The following is a 17,368-nucleotide window of genomic DNA, read 5'->3' as shown; positions in this document are numbered from 1 at the left end:
GGGGGGGGGGGCAGAGGGTCTAAAGCAGGCTCTGCGCTGACAGCAGAGAGCTGATATGGGGTGAGATCATGACCTGAGCCAAAGTCGGACACTCGACCGACTGAACCATCCAGGTGCCCCTGAACAGTATATAAAATTCTAAGCTGGAAAGTCTGAACTTCCTGTGATCTCATCACCTGTGTCAGTCAGAGTGTTCCAGAACTGGGGACACAGGACCTGCCTGTCCTGAGCACAGTGAGCCAAAGCAGGGCGTTGGGGATGAGGAAGAAGTGGACTGTGGCCTTGCACCTCAAACCCCACCCTGCTCTTTTCCTATGCAGCCCTAGCTGCCTCATTGGAAAGGTGGACACGGTAATTTCTCCCATCGGCATGGGGCCAAGGCTAAGCCGAGCATACCCTGTCCCACTGAGCACCTGCACGTGTGGGCATTTACTGTGGGAGGCTGTTCCCATTGTTAAACATCTCTCCCCTTCTTGACCGCTGGCCAGTGCTCTTCCAACTGAAGGTTCCCCACATCTTCAGGAGGGACAGCAGCTCAGCTCCAGCACCACTCTGTCTGTGGCAGCAGAAATCCCACACCCAGCAACTCCTTCCCGAAGAGGTTTTCCTCAAAGAAAAGGAAAGGTGAGCAAAAGAAGACCGAAGGATGTCCTCCAAAGTGGTTTGAGTAGGGACCTGTGTGTGGATGACACCGTAGTTGAAAATGGGCAGGGTCCTCTGGGGGTGAGGATGGCCAGGCTCCCTGGGCTGAGATTTACAGAATTAAACTAAAATAAACTTTGCAGTTGTGATCCAAGGCGATAGGTGTTTATTGAGCGACCTTGTTCTGGTAAATGATAGAAGGTTGAACATGCCAGGTCCCCCTATTCAGGAAGTTGGTGGCCATCAATGTGGGATGGTGACAAAAGAAGGTATGTGAAATAAGAGGCTCCGAAAAGGCCGAATGTACTTGGAAGGGGCCTTGCGAGCAGGCAAAATGCAGAACAAAGTTGGGTGGGGCAGAAAGGGAAGGGAGATTCTCCATTCTGCTTGGTACACAGGGTAATAGGGTTTGGGCGAGTGTGGGGAGTAGAGACTACAGAGTAGCTAGGCCAGCACACCTTGGCCTTGGCATCCAGGCTGACAGGGGGATGGATGTCCAATGGCCCCTGCAGTGTGCTCATACCTCTGGGAACACTGTCTCCTTGCAGGCAAGCCAGTCTTTCCTGAGGGTCCAGCTTGTTAAGCCTGTGCTGGAGGGTGAGATCGGGTTTCCTTGTGCAGTAAACAGCCCTGGCACCAGCCAGCAGAGCCGCTTCTGGTGGTTAGAAGAGAAGCACCCCCATGCTTGAACAACACTGCCATTAGCTGAAAAATTGCTTTAATAATCACCCAAGCCCTCAGTGATCACGAAGAGATCAGGGATCCCTGGAGTGAGGACACACCCCCACTGAGGAGGCTGTTCACTGAGGAGGCTGCCTTTGCCAACCATTCTGGATCCCTTTGGGTACTTCAGACCCAGATGCCCCCAGAAGGCTTTTGTCTGTCTGTCTATCTGTCTGTTGCGGAGAGATTTGCTTAAAGCTCCTTAACCAATTCATGAGTAGTTGAGCCTAGAGTGGCCTCAGGACATCCTCCGCCTTGTGGCTGTTGGCCTCCCATACTCCTAACCAGGCCTTGCTGCCCACAGAGGCCACTCTCAGGTTCTCATGAGCTTGGTGAGTGGGCGGTGTGTAGACAGGGTCAAGGAGGCCTTTTTCACCTTCTTTGGTTTTTCTTCATGGTCACTCACTAAGGATGCTTCTACTGGAAACTCTCTCAGGACACAAGTCACATGCTGGCTGGCCTTTTGGGCTTCTGAGACAAGACTGTTGGTGGTTCCCTTGGGGGACACATTAGTAAGACCACCCAATCCTATTACTCTCTGGTGTTAGAATTGGGCCAGTTTCTTAACCTCTTGGAGCCTCAATTTCCTGCCCAATGGGTTGAGAGTATCCACCCCACAGGATGATGGCTAGGTCTAAACAACGATGGGTATTAAAGTATTTCCTGGTCACAAGTGTGATACAAACAATGTGAAATTCAGAAAAGCTGCCCATGTACCTTAGTGATTTAACATGCAGAGCTAGAAAAATGTTTCATCAAACCTAAATCTAAAGATATTTTTGCTTTAGAAAATCTCTTGCATATAACATCTATTTGTATTATATATCTATTTATAATTTTGATACATACAAAAGACTATGTAATCATGTGTGAATTATGAAACATATAACAAAGGAGACACCCAATGTAAGAGCACTATACTCATCTTTAAGACATTGGCTTTGAAATGTCCTGCCTAGCTGGGACCTCAGCCTGGTTGAGCCCCATTTCCCTGAAGTCTGTTTCCTGCTGGCTCTGGGGAAGGAGGTATAGGTAGGGGTCAACGGGAGATGAGCCCACGGGGGAAGCCCAATCCTAGAGCCAGGGGGCCAGACCCCTGGAATGTGACTTCTCTTCTGACCACAGGTGACTCTGATTGCTTCCCATAGTTCTCTAGGCCGGAGTTCGTCTTGCTGGCTGCAGAGGCCCCGGTGACTGTGCATCTGCCCGGATCAATTGTGGTAACTGCTGGGTTGGCTGGGCAGGGGTGGAGGGTGGGGAGGGAACCACTCTGCTGGGCAGGCCTGGAGGCTGACTGACCTCTGAGTGGGGTCTCAGACTGGGAGGGCTCGGGGTGGGGGAGGGTTGCTCATTCTCTCTTCCAGGCTCCTACCAGTGCTCTCTGCCAAGTCCCACCCTTGCTTCCTGTCTTCAGCACTTCCTCGTCTCCTTGAAGAGGAGCCTTATGCTACTTCCGGCTCATCCTGCTTGTCTTTCCAGAATCAACTCCACTTTGTCACCTTAATGAGTCAGGAAATATTGTTTGAGCACCTAGTAGGTGCCAGGCCTCACTCCAGAGCCCAAGTCTATGTAATGTGAGCAAAATAGGGTCCTTTCCACCTGGAGCTCACATTCTAGCATATTTGTGCTTGTCTATTTTCTGAGGTGGAAAAGTCAATCTCCCTTCCCTTAGCTCTGCTGCCCCAGCCCAGGGAAGACTGTGGACCCCTAAGGGGTTCACCCTCCATATGGAGGGGCATTTGGTACCTGGATTAAGGATGGGCGGGAGGCTTGTCCCTGCTGCGATCCACTGAAAGAGCTTCCATGATACCAGCCCAGAGTGGGGACAGCCACGACCATACCCTGCTCCCAGATGTCTTGGGGGGGGGCGGGGTGTGTGCTTTACTGAGACCCTTCCGGAGCCAGCCTCCTGCAAAGGAGGGGAGCAATAGGCTTCCCTGGAGAGTGGAAAGGGGCAGTGGGAGGGACAGGGTGGGCTGGGCTGGAGCACCAGGGAGTAAAGGAGCAGAACCGGTCCTGGTAGGTGGGAGGCTGAAACTCCCCTGTCCCATTGAACCTCACTTAGAAAACACACGTTCAAAGGTGCAACTATTAAAAATTTCAAGGGGGACTCCTATAGAACATTAAGCCCAAGAAGAGGGCCCTTCAGAGCACATGGGGTGGCCCCACACCTCTCTCTTAGCCTCTGCACCAGGGTGCCTCAGAGTGTATTGTGTGATGGGCCCTGCCCAGGATCAGATAGGAACCCTTTTGCACAGGGTCCTCAGCTCCACATTCACCCCTAGAGTGTGGGGGCAGCCCCTGAGTGCCACAGGGTTGGGACATGGTCACAGGCATGGTCTCCAAGGCACTAAAGTCACAGATGTCAGTGTTCGTATCCATGACGGTCCTCTAACGGGGACTTTCTGGGCTCACGTGCAGCCCAGACCCCTGACTGAGCTTTGGACATAGGGGATACTCGGTCTATGTCCTAGGGAGGCCAGGGCTCCGAGCACAAGGTGCCATGGAAGTAGAAAAGGGAGTGGGTGGCTCTACCTTCCAGGCCCTCCAGAGAAGGATTTTGAGCCAGACCTAAAAGACTAGTAGGAACTAGCCATGAGGGGAAGGAGAGGAGGAGTATTCAAAGCAGAGGACATTGTGTGCAAAGACACAGGCTGACAAGCCCATGTGGGGGCAGGATGATGGGTGGCTGAGTGGTGGCAGCTGCGATAGCAGATGAATCTAGAATTAATCTGAGCAGGGTGAAGAGAGAAGCCGGGCTGCTGCTTATCTTTGGATGTGGCTCTGCTGACCAATTTCTTGGTTCAGAACAATCCCTTTAGCTCCTATCTCCTCATTGGATCTGTGCCCACCCCTATTCTCTCTGCTGTGCTCTGGGTGGGGGGTGGGGGGGGTCCCGGAAGAACAGGTTCAGGGTGATTGACACCCCTGGGACATGTGACTCATGGATGAGGTCCCTGAGCCTCCTAAGCCCTCCTAGGAAGCGGAGCCCAAGGGGCAGCAGGGATTTCAGCAAGGGGGGGCATCCGCTGGGCATGCCCCCCTGCCTTCACAGGCCCTGCAGTGCCTTGTAGGGTCTGGTTTTGAGTCCAGTTCTGCCTCTTACTAATTCTGGCACCGTCTCTTTCATGCTTACCATCCCTTACCTAGTATCTCTGAACCTCATTTCTCATCTGCCTTATGGGAACCCTAAATATCTCGTAGGGTTGTTTTTCGTTAAGTGAGACAATGCGTATAAAGTGCTTAGCACAGTAGCCAGCCCACAGTAGCCTCCATGTGTCTTCGTTATTGTTATAATTGATACTATTATCATTTTCAGACCAAAAAAGGGAAATCCTATTTGGCTCTCAGGGCCCTCTGCGTCGTGCTGTTGAGTGGGCAGTGTCTGGAGGTGAAATGTGACGTTATGTCAACAGCAGGAGCTGTCTTCAGTGCTGTCACGTCTTTTGTCAACCTTGGGGAGCTCACCTACTTTGGCTTGGCTTACATGAAAGGTAAGAGTGTGTGCATTGCCTACTGCTGGCCTGGTGCCTCGTGTAACCCAGATACCTGGGTCCCTGAGCACTAGACCTTCTAAAAAAATTGCTTGAGGCTGAGACGCCTCACCTTGCACATTTAGATGACAGTTAGCATGGTGAAGCTTCAAGCACTCATCGCAAAGTGTGAAGGAAGTGCAGAAGATGATAATGAAATAGTATATGTAAGAGGTTATGGGTTTCTGTGATTTGCTGGGTCTGGTTGATCTGGTTGATCAATCTCGAAGCACTGATGTTAGATAAGTGAATGTTAAAAGCATCTCCATATAGGGATGCCTGGGTGGCTCAGCCAGCTAAGTGTCTTACTCTTTTAAAATTTTTTTAAAAATGTTTTATTATCCATATTTGAGAGAGAGAGTGAGACAGAGTGTGATCAGGGGAGGGGCAGAGAGAGAAAGAGAGAGGGAGACACAGAATTCGAAGCAGGCTCCAAGCTGTCAACACAGACCCCGACATGGGGTTCGAACCCACGAGCGGTGAGATCATGACCTGAGCTGAAGTTGGGCGCTTAGCCAACTGAGCCACCCAGGCGTCCCAAGTGTCCTACTCTTCAGCTCAGCTCAGGTCTTGATCTCAGGGTTGTGAGTTCGGGCCCCATGCTGGGCCTCACTCTGGGCTCCACGCTGAGCCTGGAGCCTACTTTAAAAAAAAGCATTTCCACATAGGTGGGAATATAAAATGGTGCAACCCCTGCAGAAAGCAGTATAGTGGTTTCTCAAAAAATTAAAAATGCATTCGTCACATGATCCAGCAATTCCACTTTTGCACACATGCCCCAAATAATTGAAAGCAGAGTCCTCAAGAGAGGTTTTTGCACCCATGTGTGTAGCAGCATTGTGTACAGTAGCTAAACGGTGGAAGCAGCCCTAGATGTCCATTGACAGATGAATGGTGTAAGCAAAATGTGGTATATACATAAGATGGAATGTGATTCCACCTTAGAAAGGAAGGAAACTCTGACATATGCTGCAACATGGACGGACAGGAGGATGCTGCGCTGAGTGAAATGAAACAGTTGCAAAAAGACAAATATTGTATGACTCCACCTGTGTGAGGTACCTAGAATAGTCAAAATCATAGAGACAGAAAGTAGAATGGTGGTTGCTGGGAGGAGGCAGAGGGGGAGAAGGGGGTGCGGTTTAGTGGGTACAGCATGCAGTCCTACAAGATGTAGAATTCTGGAGATGGATGGTAGAGAGGCTGCATGGCGATGCAAATATACTTAATTGTACTGAACTGTACATTAAACTATGGTTAAGACGGTAAATTTTTTATTATGTTTATCACAATAAGTTTTTTTTTTTTAATTTCGATAGAATCATACAGGACTAATGGGAACTCAGTAGTCCACCAAAGAGCCATTATGAAGATCCTGAAGGAACAAGTTTTTCCCTTTTTCCCAGCTCTGCCCTTCCATTAGGGACTTTTATTTCCATCTGTGCAAATATGCCTTTGCTGTAGTTGAAGCTCTCTAAGTGCTGTGAGGGAGAATGGAAGGGAGGTAGAGTTCGGATTATTTGGACTCTCGGGTTCAATTCTGGCTCTGCTGGCCCATCTTGCTTAGGGGTCATAATCTTGGTGTTCCTCTATTCTCCCATCCCCCAATGGGAGAAGCTCGGAAGCTTGTTGTAGGGTTAGTTAGTGTGCTGGGCAGGGGGACAAGGTAGGGGTGTCTTCTCCCCATAGGTCTCCACAGACCTCCGAGAGACCCCCCTCCCAAGGAAAAGAATGACCACTATATGCTTTGATGTGATGGACTGATGTCCATACTTTTGTAAAGTATGAGAGGAAGAATCTTTAGGAAACATTGTATTTGTATTGATCTGTAACATGCAACCTAAAGAAAACCAATGTGCTTGCTCTGAGTTCAACCTTGCGCATATCCTGGTCTGTTTCCCACGGTCAGGCGTGCGTCCCAGACCTCTTCCTGTGGGCATTCTCGAGCCTGAGTAAAATTCTCAAAAGTCACCAGTCTGAGGCTTGGAAATAAACCCATCGGAAGGGTTTGCTAGCCAAACTGTAACCGACACCTGTGTATCGTTTGCGAGAAGTGGCCCCACGGGAAGGGTGAGTTGGTGTGGGGGGTCAGATTCAGCAACAAGGGCTGGAGGCAGGGGTAATGGAGGTCTGGGCGCTGTCTGGAGAATGCTTTTTGAACTTTTCTGGACACCTCCTTCCCTCTCCCCAGCACGCACAGCTTTTGAGAGAAAAGCCTGGTTATTCACTTAAAAGGTCTGCCTTCCAAAACGGCAGAATTCCTGTGCCCGGGCCACCTGCTGTATGTGCCTCTGGGCTGAGAGGGTGAAGCATGGAGAAGGGTGTGGGCAGAGCAGGGCTGAGGCAGAGCTGCACGGGTCCCAGAGGGAGTGGGGGAGGGGGTCAGGCTTCAAGGGAGGAGAGCAGAGGTGCAGAGGCAGTGAGTGTCTGCGGTGGCTGGGGCTGATTCACCCTCCCTCCCAGCAGTGCTGGAGGGCAAACTCAGCCTGACCAGAAGTCCTGACCTTGGAGTGGAGTTTCCAAGCTGGCAACATTCAGGTCAAAGATGACTCCACGTGTGTCCTGTCAGTCTGCTGGGGCTATTAGAACAAAATACCATTTTTATTTCTCGCAGTTCTGGAGACTGGCAAGTCCAAGATCAGGGTTAGAGCATCATCAGGTTTGAGGTTCTGCTCCTGGCTTGCAGATGGCCACCTTATCCCGGTGTCCTTACATGGCAGAGAAAGTGAGCCCTGGTTTCTTCCTTTTATGACACTAATCCCATCACGGAGTCCCCATGATAAACCGAACTACCTTCCAGAGGCTCCCCCCTTCCCCCATTTCATTGGAGATACAGACATTCAGTCCATATCATGTTATCTCTATATGATGGTAGCTGGAAGGCAGCTATTAAGCGGTATCTTCTCCAAGATAAATAATCACATTTCTCCTCTTGGTGCTGAGTTCCTCTTCCTTGACTCTCTCCTCTCTGTTTCTGACTGCTGGCCCCCCACAGACCCAGCAAAGGTCCTGTGGTAGCAAGTGTCCAGAAGACTTGCTTGTCTCCTTTTTGACCCTTCTGGGCAGAGCTCAAGGCCGTGGGTGTGAAGGGGTGGTGCCTGCCTGACTGCTCGTCCCTCTCTATTTCAGACAAAGAGTTCTTTTTCTTGGACAATGAAACCAGGCTGTGCAAAATAGCCCCTGAAGGCTGGAGTGAACAGCCCCAGAAGACCTCCTCAAATACCTTCACACTCTTTCTGAGGATAAAGTTCTTTGTCAGTTGCTGTGCACAGCTCCAGTGAGTGCTCCAAAATTCTTCCTTTGTTCCTTAAGGGACCTGTGTAGGTGCAGGCTGATGTGAGAGGTAAGGGGTAGCAAGTGCTTGGGGAAGAGTAAATTACGCACAGGTAACAACAGCCGTTGTGGTTGATCTTGTTGAGAAGATTCCAATATGATAGAAGAGGGGGAAGCCAGTGTTTGGGTTGTGGTCAAAATGAGAACTTGCCCTTTTATTTCAAACATGGTCCAAAGCCAAAGTTCTCCCTTGACCCCAAAATAACCCTCCCCAAGCAGCAGATCAGGGTTGGAAGAAAAGATGATGTGTGGCTTTGGAGCCGGGTCATTGCCTCTTCATTCCTTTGCTGACTGAAAACATTATCTGAGTGTCAGCTTTCTCACTTGAATCGCAGCAACAAACATCTCTGTGGGTGTTGGGTCAAGTGCCTGGCACAGGGTCACCCTCAACTAGTGGCAAGAGGCATGAAGTGGGTAGAGGAAACCACACTCATCTTACTGGCATTGCCCTCTGGGTTCTTTTAGCTTGCATCCAATCTTTTCTCCTTTCCCTGCTTCCTGGACTGAGAAAACCCTCTGGCTTTAGTGCTCTTTCTCCCTCTCTGCATTCCAGTGATTCTTATTCCTGCCTCTCTTTCCCAGGAACAGCCAGACAAGGCACCAATTTTATCTGCAGCTTCGGAAAGACATCCTGGAGGAGAAGCTGTACTGCAATGACGAGACACTACTGCAGCTGGCAGTCCTTGCCTTGCAGGCTGAGTGTGGCAACTACCCCGAGGAGGTAAGGGTGGAAACCTGGGGCTTGGGTCATTGGAGAAGCAGTTATGGGACAAGGGGGAACTATTAAAAATGTGGAGACTGAGACTTTGAGAAGAGTTTTCAGCATCTATCACTGAGATTGAGGTAAATGGCATCCATGCATCCATGCATCCGTCTATCCATCCATCCACCTACCCACCCATCCATGCTTCCATGCATCCATCCATCCATGCATCCATCCACCCACACACAACCACCCATTCATTCATCCATGCATCCATCAATCCATCTATTCATCCACCCATCCATCCACCCACCCACCCATCCATCCATGCATGCATCCATCTCTCCATCCCTCCATCCAAGCTTTCACTGAGTGCTTTGCCAGCCTCTGAGGGTACAAAGATGAACAAGTCAAGTGTATACATTGTAATGTATTTCTAATTTGAGGTTTCTCCTAAAAACGATAATTGGCTAATTTATTGTGTTCCCACCCTCTTCATTATCACCAACAGTAATGACAACATTTATTAAGAGATCACTCTGTACCTACCATTGATCTAGACAGTCTGCTGGGGTCATTTTGGTCTGGCCTTGTGTCAGAGGCTGAGGAATATTCCTCCAAACTTCATATGTTGAAGCCCTAACCTCTAGTACCTCAAGAATGTGACTGTATTTGGAGACAGGGGTCTTTAAAGGGGTGAGTACATTAAAATAAGCTTTCTGGTCAGGTCTTAATCCATTCTGACTAGAGTCTGTCGGAAAAGATTAGGACACACAGGGAGACACCAGGCATGCAGGAGCACAGGGGAGAGACCAGGTGAAGACAGGGAGAAGATGGCCATTGGCAAGTCAAGAAGAGAGGCCTCAAGGAACCACCTCTGTCAACGTCTTGATCTTGGACTTCTAGCTCCCAGAGCTGTGAGAGAATAAGTTTCTGTTATTGAAGACATCCAGCCTGTGGCATCTGCTACGGCAGCCCCAGCCAGCTAAGTCAGAGAGGGAGAAGCTGCAGCCAGCAGCGAGTGTGGACACCTTGGGAGGGATCTGTGTCTTTAGTCCTCACTCAGTGTGGGGTGGAGAGAGTGCCTGCTCGTCTCAGTGACTGGATTCAAGAGCAAGGACCAGTTCAAGAGTTAAAACGGTTCTTGAGAACCATGGCTTTCAAATGTTCTGTGCCGTGACCCACAATAAAAAAAAAAAAAAAAGATAGAGATTATGACCCAACCCACACCCCTAGATACATAGAACAGAGCTGAAGCAAAAGTTTGGGAAATAAGATGCACTCTTTCTATACGTGATACACATTTGATGTTTCCTATTCTATTGTGGTTCATTCTGGTTATGAACCATTAACCATTAGCTCACTGATGTGTTATAAGGTGCAGTTTGAAAAACACTCTTTAGCCTATAGCATTATCATGTTACCTTCTTCCCAGTAGATCTTCAGAAGGGACTGCCATGTCCAGAGTCTTCCAAGGCCCTTTTTATCCCTAACTCTGCTGCATTTTTCTTCAGAGCATTTACCACGCCCTGCATGGTATATGCATTTATCAGCCATCCTCCACCTCCAGCACATTCCCCGGGTCCATGGAGCCTCGACCTGTCTCACTGCTGTGGACCAGAGCAGGTCCAAGACGCTCTCTGCTGTCCCCACATGGCCCCCAAAGGCAGACACTGTTCCTTTCTCTTGTATGGGTAAAGACAACAGATTACACAAACCCACTCATTTGGGCACTCGCACCCCCAGTCTTACTTTATGGAGGGCCTGCTCCACCCTTGGTATCATCGAAGCCCTGTGTGAACCCCACAAAGCCCGTGTTATTTCCAGCAGCAGTTGAGAAAACTTGCGCCTCGGTGAGCTTAGGTAAGCTGGTGAGAGCACAACCTCACGTGGCCTCCTAAGGGGCTTATATTTTGTTGGATAAATGGTTCTGGTGCTGGGGAAAAAAAATTTAATTTGGAAACCACTGTAGTAAAAGACTGGGAGCCGCTGCAGAATTCTAAGCAGGGAAGTGACATGATTACATTTGCATTTTAGAAAGGGAGACAAAGACATGGTGGTATAAAAATAAATCTCCTTAATCACATCATTGCAACAGAACAGCTCTCCTCTGGGTGCATTCTCTTCCAGCCTTTGATTACATGTGCGGGTGTTGTACAGGTGTAAGCATTGCTGCTTCCATTTGCATTCGGCCTTCCCACTTGCTGGCACATGCCTTCCCGCGGAATTCCTCATCATTTGTGACGATGACAGTGGGAGCCTGAGCACGGGCAGAACTTTGCTCACTTTTCCATCCCCCCACCGTCAGGCATCAGTGCCGTGTAAATGCCGTGTAAGTGGTAACTACTACTATTACCGTTCCTGTTGCTTCTGATCTTTCTTTTTGATGAACGATATAGAACTAAATGCTTGTGTTAGGGCTTTTTTAGCTGCATGTTGACTTCTTCTCTTGGACATATTCCTAGCTGCGTCAAAGGTCCTAAGTGCTTGTAGGTTCATGGCGAAATTGAGTGGTCAGTACGGAGATGTCCCGTATTCCTTTTCCCCCACACATGCATAGCCTCCCTCATTATCAATATCCCCCACCAACATGGTACATTTGTTTCAGCTGATGAACCTACATCGACACGTCATTGTCCCCCAGAATCCATTGTTTAAGTTCATGTTCACTCTTGGTGTTGTGCACAAGATGTCCACAAAATGGTTTGAACACATTTATAATGACATATGTTCACGAGAGTCATACAATAGTTTAACTGCCCTGAAAATCTTCTATCCTCTATATATGTGTCCCTCCTTCTCCTCCACCCCCACCCACCAACCATCCCCTGGCAATTACTGATCTTTTTATTGTCTCTATGGTTTTGCCTTTTCTAGAATGTCATATAGTTGGAATCATACCAGAAGTGGCCTTTTCAGATTGACTTCTTGAAGTTAATATGCATTTAAGTCTCCCCGCCCCCACGTCTTTTCATGGCTTGGTAGCTCATTTCTTTTTAGCACTGAATAATGTTCTGTTGTCTGGATGTACTATAGTTTATTTATCCATTCACCTACTGAAGGACGTCTTTTGCTTCCAAGTTTGGGCAATTATGAATAAATTTGCTATAAACACCCACGTGCAGGCTTCTGTGTGGACATACATTTTCAACTCCCTTGGGTAAATACTGAGAAGCATGATTGCTGGATCATATGGTAAGACTATGTTTGGAAGGCAAATTGTCTTCTAAAGTGGCTGTGCCATTTTGCGTTCCCACCAGCAACGAGTGAGAGTTCCTGGTGCTCCAAATCCTCACCAGCACTTGGTGTTGTCAGTATTCTGGATTTTGGCCATGCTAATAACATTCTGAACGGTTCTCTATGCAGCAGATTGCTGAGCAATTTCTTTCCATTTGTGTCTGGGCTTAGCTCAGAGCTGGCATGGGCGAGCTCCCAGTTGAGGAGTCTCAGTCCATGGTCATGTGGGGACAGGTCTTTGTCACACCAGGAGAGGGGAACGATTCCCTTCAGATCCCCTCATCAGACCATCTTGTCCATCACTGGCCCCGAGAAGGCAAGATCCTTCCAGTTCCCTGCCTTCTCCACGGGTAATTGACCTCAGCTCTGGGGAAACGACGTGCCCAAGTTTAAGGTGGGAGGGGCTGCCTGAGACCAGGACATGCTGATTCAGGAATACAAGGACAGGGTCAGCTTCCTCTGAAAGTTCTGCCTTCCTCATTTCTTACAGTGGACCCCAATACCAACCCCTCCAAAACTTCTTTTTTTTTTAAGTTTGCTTATTTATTTGGGGGGGGTGGCAGAGAGAAGAAGAGACAGAATCCCAAGCAGGCTCTACTCCATCAGCGTAGAATGCAATGTGGGGCTCGAACTCATGAGCTATGAGATCATGACCTGAGCTGAGATGGCCCCAAAAGTGCATACCTCTCTGCCCCAGAGTCCATATCAGGGAACCCTGCATTAGACAGTGAGGGGTGCTGATCTCTTAGGTGCTCGCAGTAGGGTGACAGCCTCAGGGTCCCTAAAGAGCAGAGGTTCAGGCTTGGGGTAAGGTGGGGGTATCAGATCTCTTGTTCAGGAGACAACCTCTGGATCCCCTTCCTGTGGTGAGATGTGGGCACAAGCCAAGACCTCCTTTGTAAGAGGCAACAGTGTACTCGGAGCACATGCAGACAGAAATGCTAACTGAATAAAAAGAAACAAAGTTTTAGGGCTGGGGTTTTGCTGTGACTCTTGGGAAGTGGCGTGCCATCATGGAATGTGTGAGAGCATTGGATGACCGAATCTTGTTTCTGTCACTCATCCTGCCAGTGGCAATAAAAGTATCATCCTCCTAGAATTACTGTGGGATCGAAAGAGCTAATTTGTTCTGAGGACCACTTGACATACAGACGTTTTCAAAAACAGGCGCTCCTTTCTTCTCTTCCTTCTATTCACGTCATATGGTTTGGGCCAACTTCTAATATGGTAGAAAATGTTATCCTAGGTGTGCACTTCAAGGGAGCATCCTTGCCCTGGGGCCCTAACTGGGGTTTGGATTGCAGACAGGCTTCTGTTGTGCTCAAGGTCCCATAACAGTTACCTTGGCTATGCCCCTTTTTTTCTGCATCTTTCCAACAGATAGAGACTAAAGCCTATTTTCGGGTTGAGGATTACATCCCAGCGAGTCTAATTGAGAGGCTGACTGCTTTCCGGGTGCAAGTTGAAGTCTCAGAGATGCACCGTCTCAGTCCTGTGCTCTGGGGAGAGGATGCAGAGCTGGAGTTCCTGAGGGTAAGGCCTCTGTGCTCTTGGGAGGGGGTGTTGGGGTTCAAGGGCATGCAGTCAGCCCTCCCCCTCTGGAGCTTTCTCTGGGGGATTGGATGTGCTTGGACCTACAAGGAGGTATGAGCAAGGGACTTGAGACTTTGGGAGGAAGGAAACTCTAACATCCTTCAGGGCAAGGTGAGGGTTCTGGGAGCAGGTGGCTCCTTCAATGGGTAGGATTTGGTGAACTGGGCGGGGATAGTAGGTTCTTTCTTTAACCATAGACTTCACAGTCACTTCTCACAGAGACACATGGAAGAACACTCAAGTACAAAACTGGCGTATGAGCCAAAAGCAAAGCCATCGGAAGACCTCAGGGTTTTGGCCTTCCAAGCAACTGTCCTCAGCACAGCACAGCTGGCATGGTCCATGCATGTGGACATAGCTCTGGTCCACACCCTTTTCAGCCCTCAAGCAAAAGCAGTGGCATTTCAGTCCCCGGTATCTGTGGCACACACAGGGCCTAGGATGGGTAGCCTTTGGACACTCCACAACTTCCCTGCTCTGGGCCAAGTGCTGTGTGGAATGGAGACAGGAAGAGCATGCACCCCGCCCCCAGGGAGTCCTACTTCTCCTGGGGAGGACAGACAGGTACCCAGAGACATGCATCCTGTGCTATCTGATGACAACAATAGCAATGTGTCAGGATAGGAGGGAGGGGTCGTTTGCCCTTGCAGATGGAGCTGGGTGTGGGGGGAGTCATGTGGGAGCCCCCATCGCCTTCAGCCCGGCTTCCCCGGGACAGGCCACTTGGCTGGCCTTTAGAGCTGAGGAGGAATTTCAAAAGAAGCTCTGAATTTATACATTTCTCTGTGCAAAAGTCTCTCAAGATGGATAGAAACTGTCCGTGGTGGGTTTTTTCTTTTTTTCTTTTCTTTTTTTTTCTTTTTTTTTTTGCCTTTAATAGAGATGGGCATGGGAAAGCAGACCTGCCCAGGCGAGATCTGGCCTTTTCTTTTTAGTGTGTCACTTAGCAGGCTGTCTGCACACCTTGCACATGTAAACTCACAAGCACTTTGTCTGAAAAGCCCTGATGGAAAGGTGCTCACTACTTTCTCTAACCCAGCATTTGTGTACATTCCTCATCAGGAGGATGCAGCTTTCCTGTGATGAGGTGCATGTGGGCACCTCAAAGCCATCAGCACACATCTGATGGAGGGTGGCCACAGGACCGCAGAACCAGCGGGGAAGCCAAGGGCTCGGGCCCCTGTAGCACCAAGAATGCCCACCTGCTCTCCCCTCCAGAGGCTCCAGCTTTGTTTGCCCAGCTCTGTGTCCCTCCCTCTCCTGGCTGAATGATGGAAAGTGATTGTGAAGGAAGCCACCATCTCATAAGCAGAAATACAGGAAGACTTTGCCTTAGTCACTGATGGAAAACAGTATATAGATTTGGTTTCATTCGCAGGCCATCTTACTGGCGTTGAGAAATACTGGCTTTTAGTTCCTGGTGGTGGCTGGTTGGGCTCCCTAGCGCTGTGTGCCAGCGCTGGGGCCTGAGACACCCACATGAGAGGGCTTTGTGACCCCCATAGCACATTGCAAACCTTCTCTTTTGGGTGAGTGTTAGTTAAGCAAAATCTCGCCCTGCATAATGATAAAAGTAACAATTTGCTCCTGATTCTGCTGCCTGGAGACAGTGCAATTATATTTTGTTGCATTAATTGTTGTCTCTGTTCTGTGGGTTCACACGTGTACACACATACACGTTTAAAATTGGGCTTATATTATATATGCAGTTTTGTGTATTTTTATAATCCCATCACACCAACATTTTGAAACTTTATTTTAAATCAACACATGGTGTACCCTAAATTTTTCCTCAATACTCTGTTGTTTGGCACATAACTTGTTTTAAATAGGGGACTATTTTTTTAAAATGTTTTATTTATTTCTGAGAGAGAGAGCGTGAGCAGGGGAGGGTCAGAGAGAGAGGGAGACACAGAATCTGAAAGAGGCTCCAGGCTCTGAGCTAGCTGCCAGCACAGAGCCCGATGCGGGACTCGAACCCACTAACTGTGAGATCATGACCTGAGCCGAAGTGGGACGCCCAACCAACCAAGCCACTCAGGAGCCCCAATAGGGGACTATTTTAAACAATACTGAGATTAGCACTTTTTCTACATAAGTCTTTAAAAAAATTTTTTTAATGTTTTATTTATTATTGAGACAGAGAGAAACAGAGCATGAATGGGGGAGGGGCAGGGAGGGAGGGACCCACAGAATCTGAAGCAGGCTCTGGGCTCCGAGCTGACCAACAAACCGTGAGCTCACGACCTGAGCCGAAGCCAGATGCTCAACTGACTGAGCGCCCCAGGCGCCCTGCACTTGTTCTGAAGAGCCAAAAATTTAGTCCTCCAATAAGAGCAACCTCGGGCTGCACGTAGCCCCAGTCCCAGTTCCAGGAAAAGCCTCAGACTGTTCAAGGCTAAAGCCATCCTCGGACCGCCCTCAGTTCAGCTAATCAAAAAGAAAAAAGAAACATTCCTATGGTCTGAGTCAAGGCTGGGAACTGCAGATACAAACTAGCCAATTTCTCACCACTTGCTTGAACCCCACGTGGGCCCTTTGAACTCACCTCATAATTGGTCGTTTTCAAAGGATTCTCAAGAGTTATGATTGGGTCCCACCAAAAGTAATGAACACCTCACAGATACTGAATGGTCAAAGCTGTAATTGTAATTGGTGCTTATGTGATGATGCTACATGTACTGTAACACCCCCATCTCTTACTCCTTAAAAACCCTGTTCGCTATTGTTCTTGGCTTCACCTTGCTGCCATGACACCGGCAGGCTAGTGAGCCCCTGCTGGAGCTTGGAATAAAGACCCTTTTGTATTTGCATCGGTGCCGGCTCCTTGGAGGTCTCTGGGACTCACGATTCGGGCACAACAGTTCTACATAAGTCTTCAGCTACGTTGGTACTTAATTCGTTAGGGATGGAATCTCATGAGTGGAGTTCCCGGGTCTCAGGTTATAAACATTGTAAACAGTGTCGATAAATATTGCTAAGACACTGTATGTTTTAGTCCTTTCTATACTTTTCTTGTCCCCTTTCTTAGGCTGTAAATGTCAGGGCCCTGATTTCTCAGAGCCCATCACAGAGTCCAGTTACCCAATAAACAGTCACTGGATTATTTAATTACAGCTCCTTGTGGCTCCTTTTTTCCATTATCAGATGGTGCCGCTTGGCCCCCAGTTCACCGATGACTAATTCTGCTAGTTCATCATCTCACACTAGAAGACTTGGCAGAAATCCAGTTAGGGTAACGCTGAAAAACCTACTCTGTCTAGGAGATTCACAACTACATTAGCATATTAATCCCAGAACAACCTGTTCAAGGTTAACTCAATGTTTTCCATGCTTCTTCAGCCTTGGAACCACTTTTTTCCCACATAACTAGGGGTTATGATATGCTATTAAACTATTAAGGCTTTTTTTTTTTTAGCTGTTGAAATCAGACTGGCTGTAACCTGCTTTTACCCCACTTAGCATTATAACAATGCATTCCCCAGAGAATTACAAATGCTTTGTAAATATCTTTTCTAAAGGCTGCCTAATGATCCCTTTTAAGGCAGTATTGCCTTTTGGGAATAGTTATCTCTGGCAGCTGGTCCCCCAGCCCAACCTTGCT

General features: G+C 48.6%; 1 protein-coding gene across 1 annotated transcript in view; it reads left to right on the top strand.

The window, feature by feature from the left end:
- LOC144216992 (FERM and PDZ domain-containing protein 2-like) overlaps positions 1-17,368 on the top strand; it is a 60,212-nt gene that overhangs the window by 11,222 nt on the left and 31,622 nt on the right. Inside the window, exons 6-11 of the mRNA XM_077746461.1 lie at positions 489-624; positions 2,514-2,585; positions 4,685-4,859; positions 8,028-8,175; positions 8,814-8,952; positions 13,552-13,704. Of these exons, the coding sequence (XP_077602587.1) occupies positions 489-624; positions 2,514-2,585; positions 4,685-4,859; positions 8,028-8,175; positions 8,814-8,952; positions 13,552-13,704 (823 nt within the window). The remainder of the gene's footprint in view (positions 1-488; positions 625-2,513; positions 2,586-4,684; positions 4,860-8,027; positions 8,176-8,813; positions 8,953-13,551; positions 13,705-17,368) is intronic.

The sequence above is a fragment of the Crocuta crocuta genome, unplaced genomic scaffold (genome assembly GCF_008692635.1).
Source record: "Crocuta crocuta isolate KB4526 unplaced genomic scaffold, BGI_CrCroc_1.0 scaffold28, whole genome shotgun sequence".
Taxonomy (NCBI): domain Eukaryota; kingdom Metazoa; phylum Chordata; class Mammalia; order Carnivora; family Hyaenidae; genus Crocuta; species Crocuta crocuta.
The sequence above is the reverse complement of the archived record's forward strand: the minus strand, read 5'-3'. Positions and strand labels throughout refer to the sequence as shown.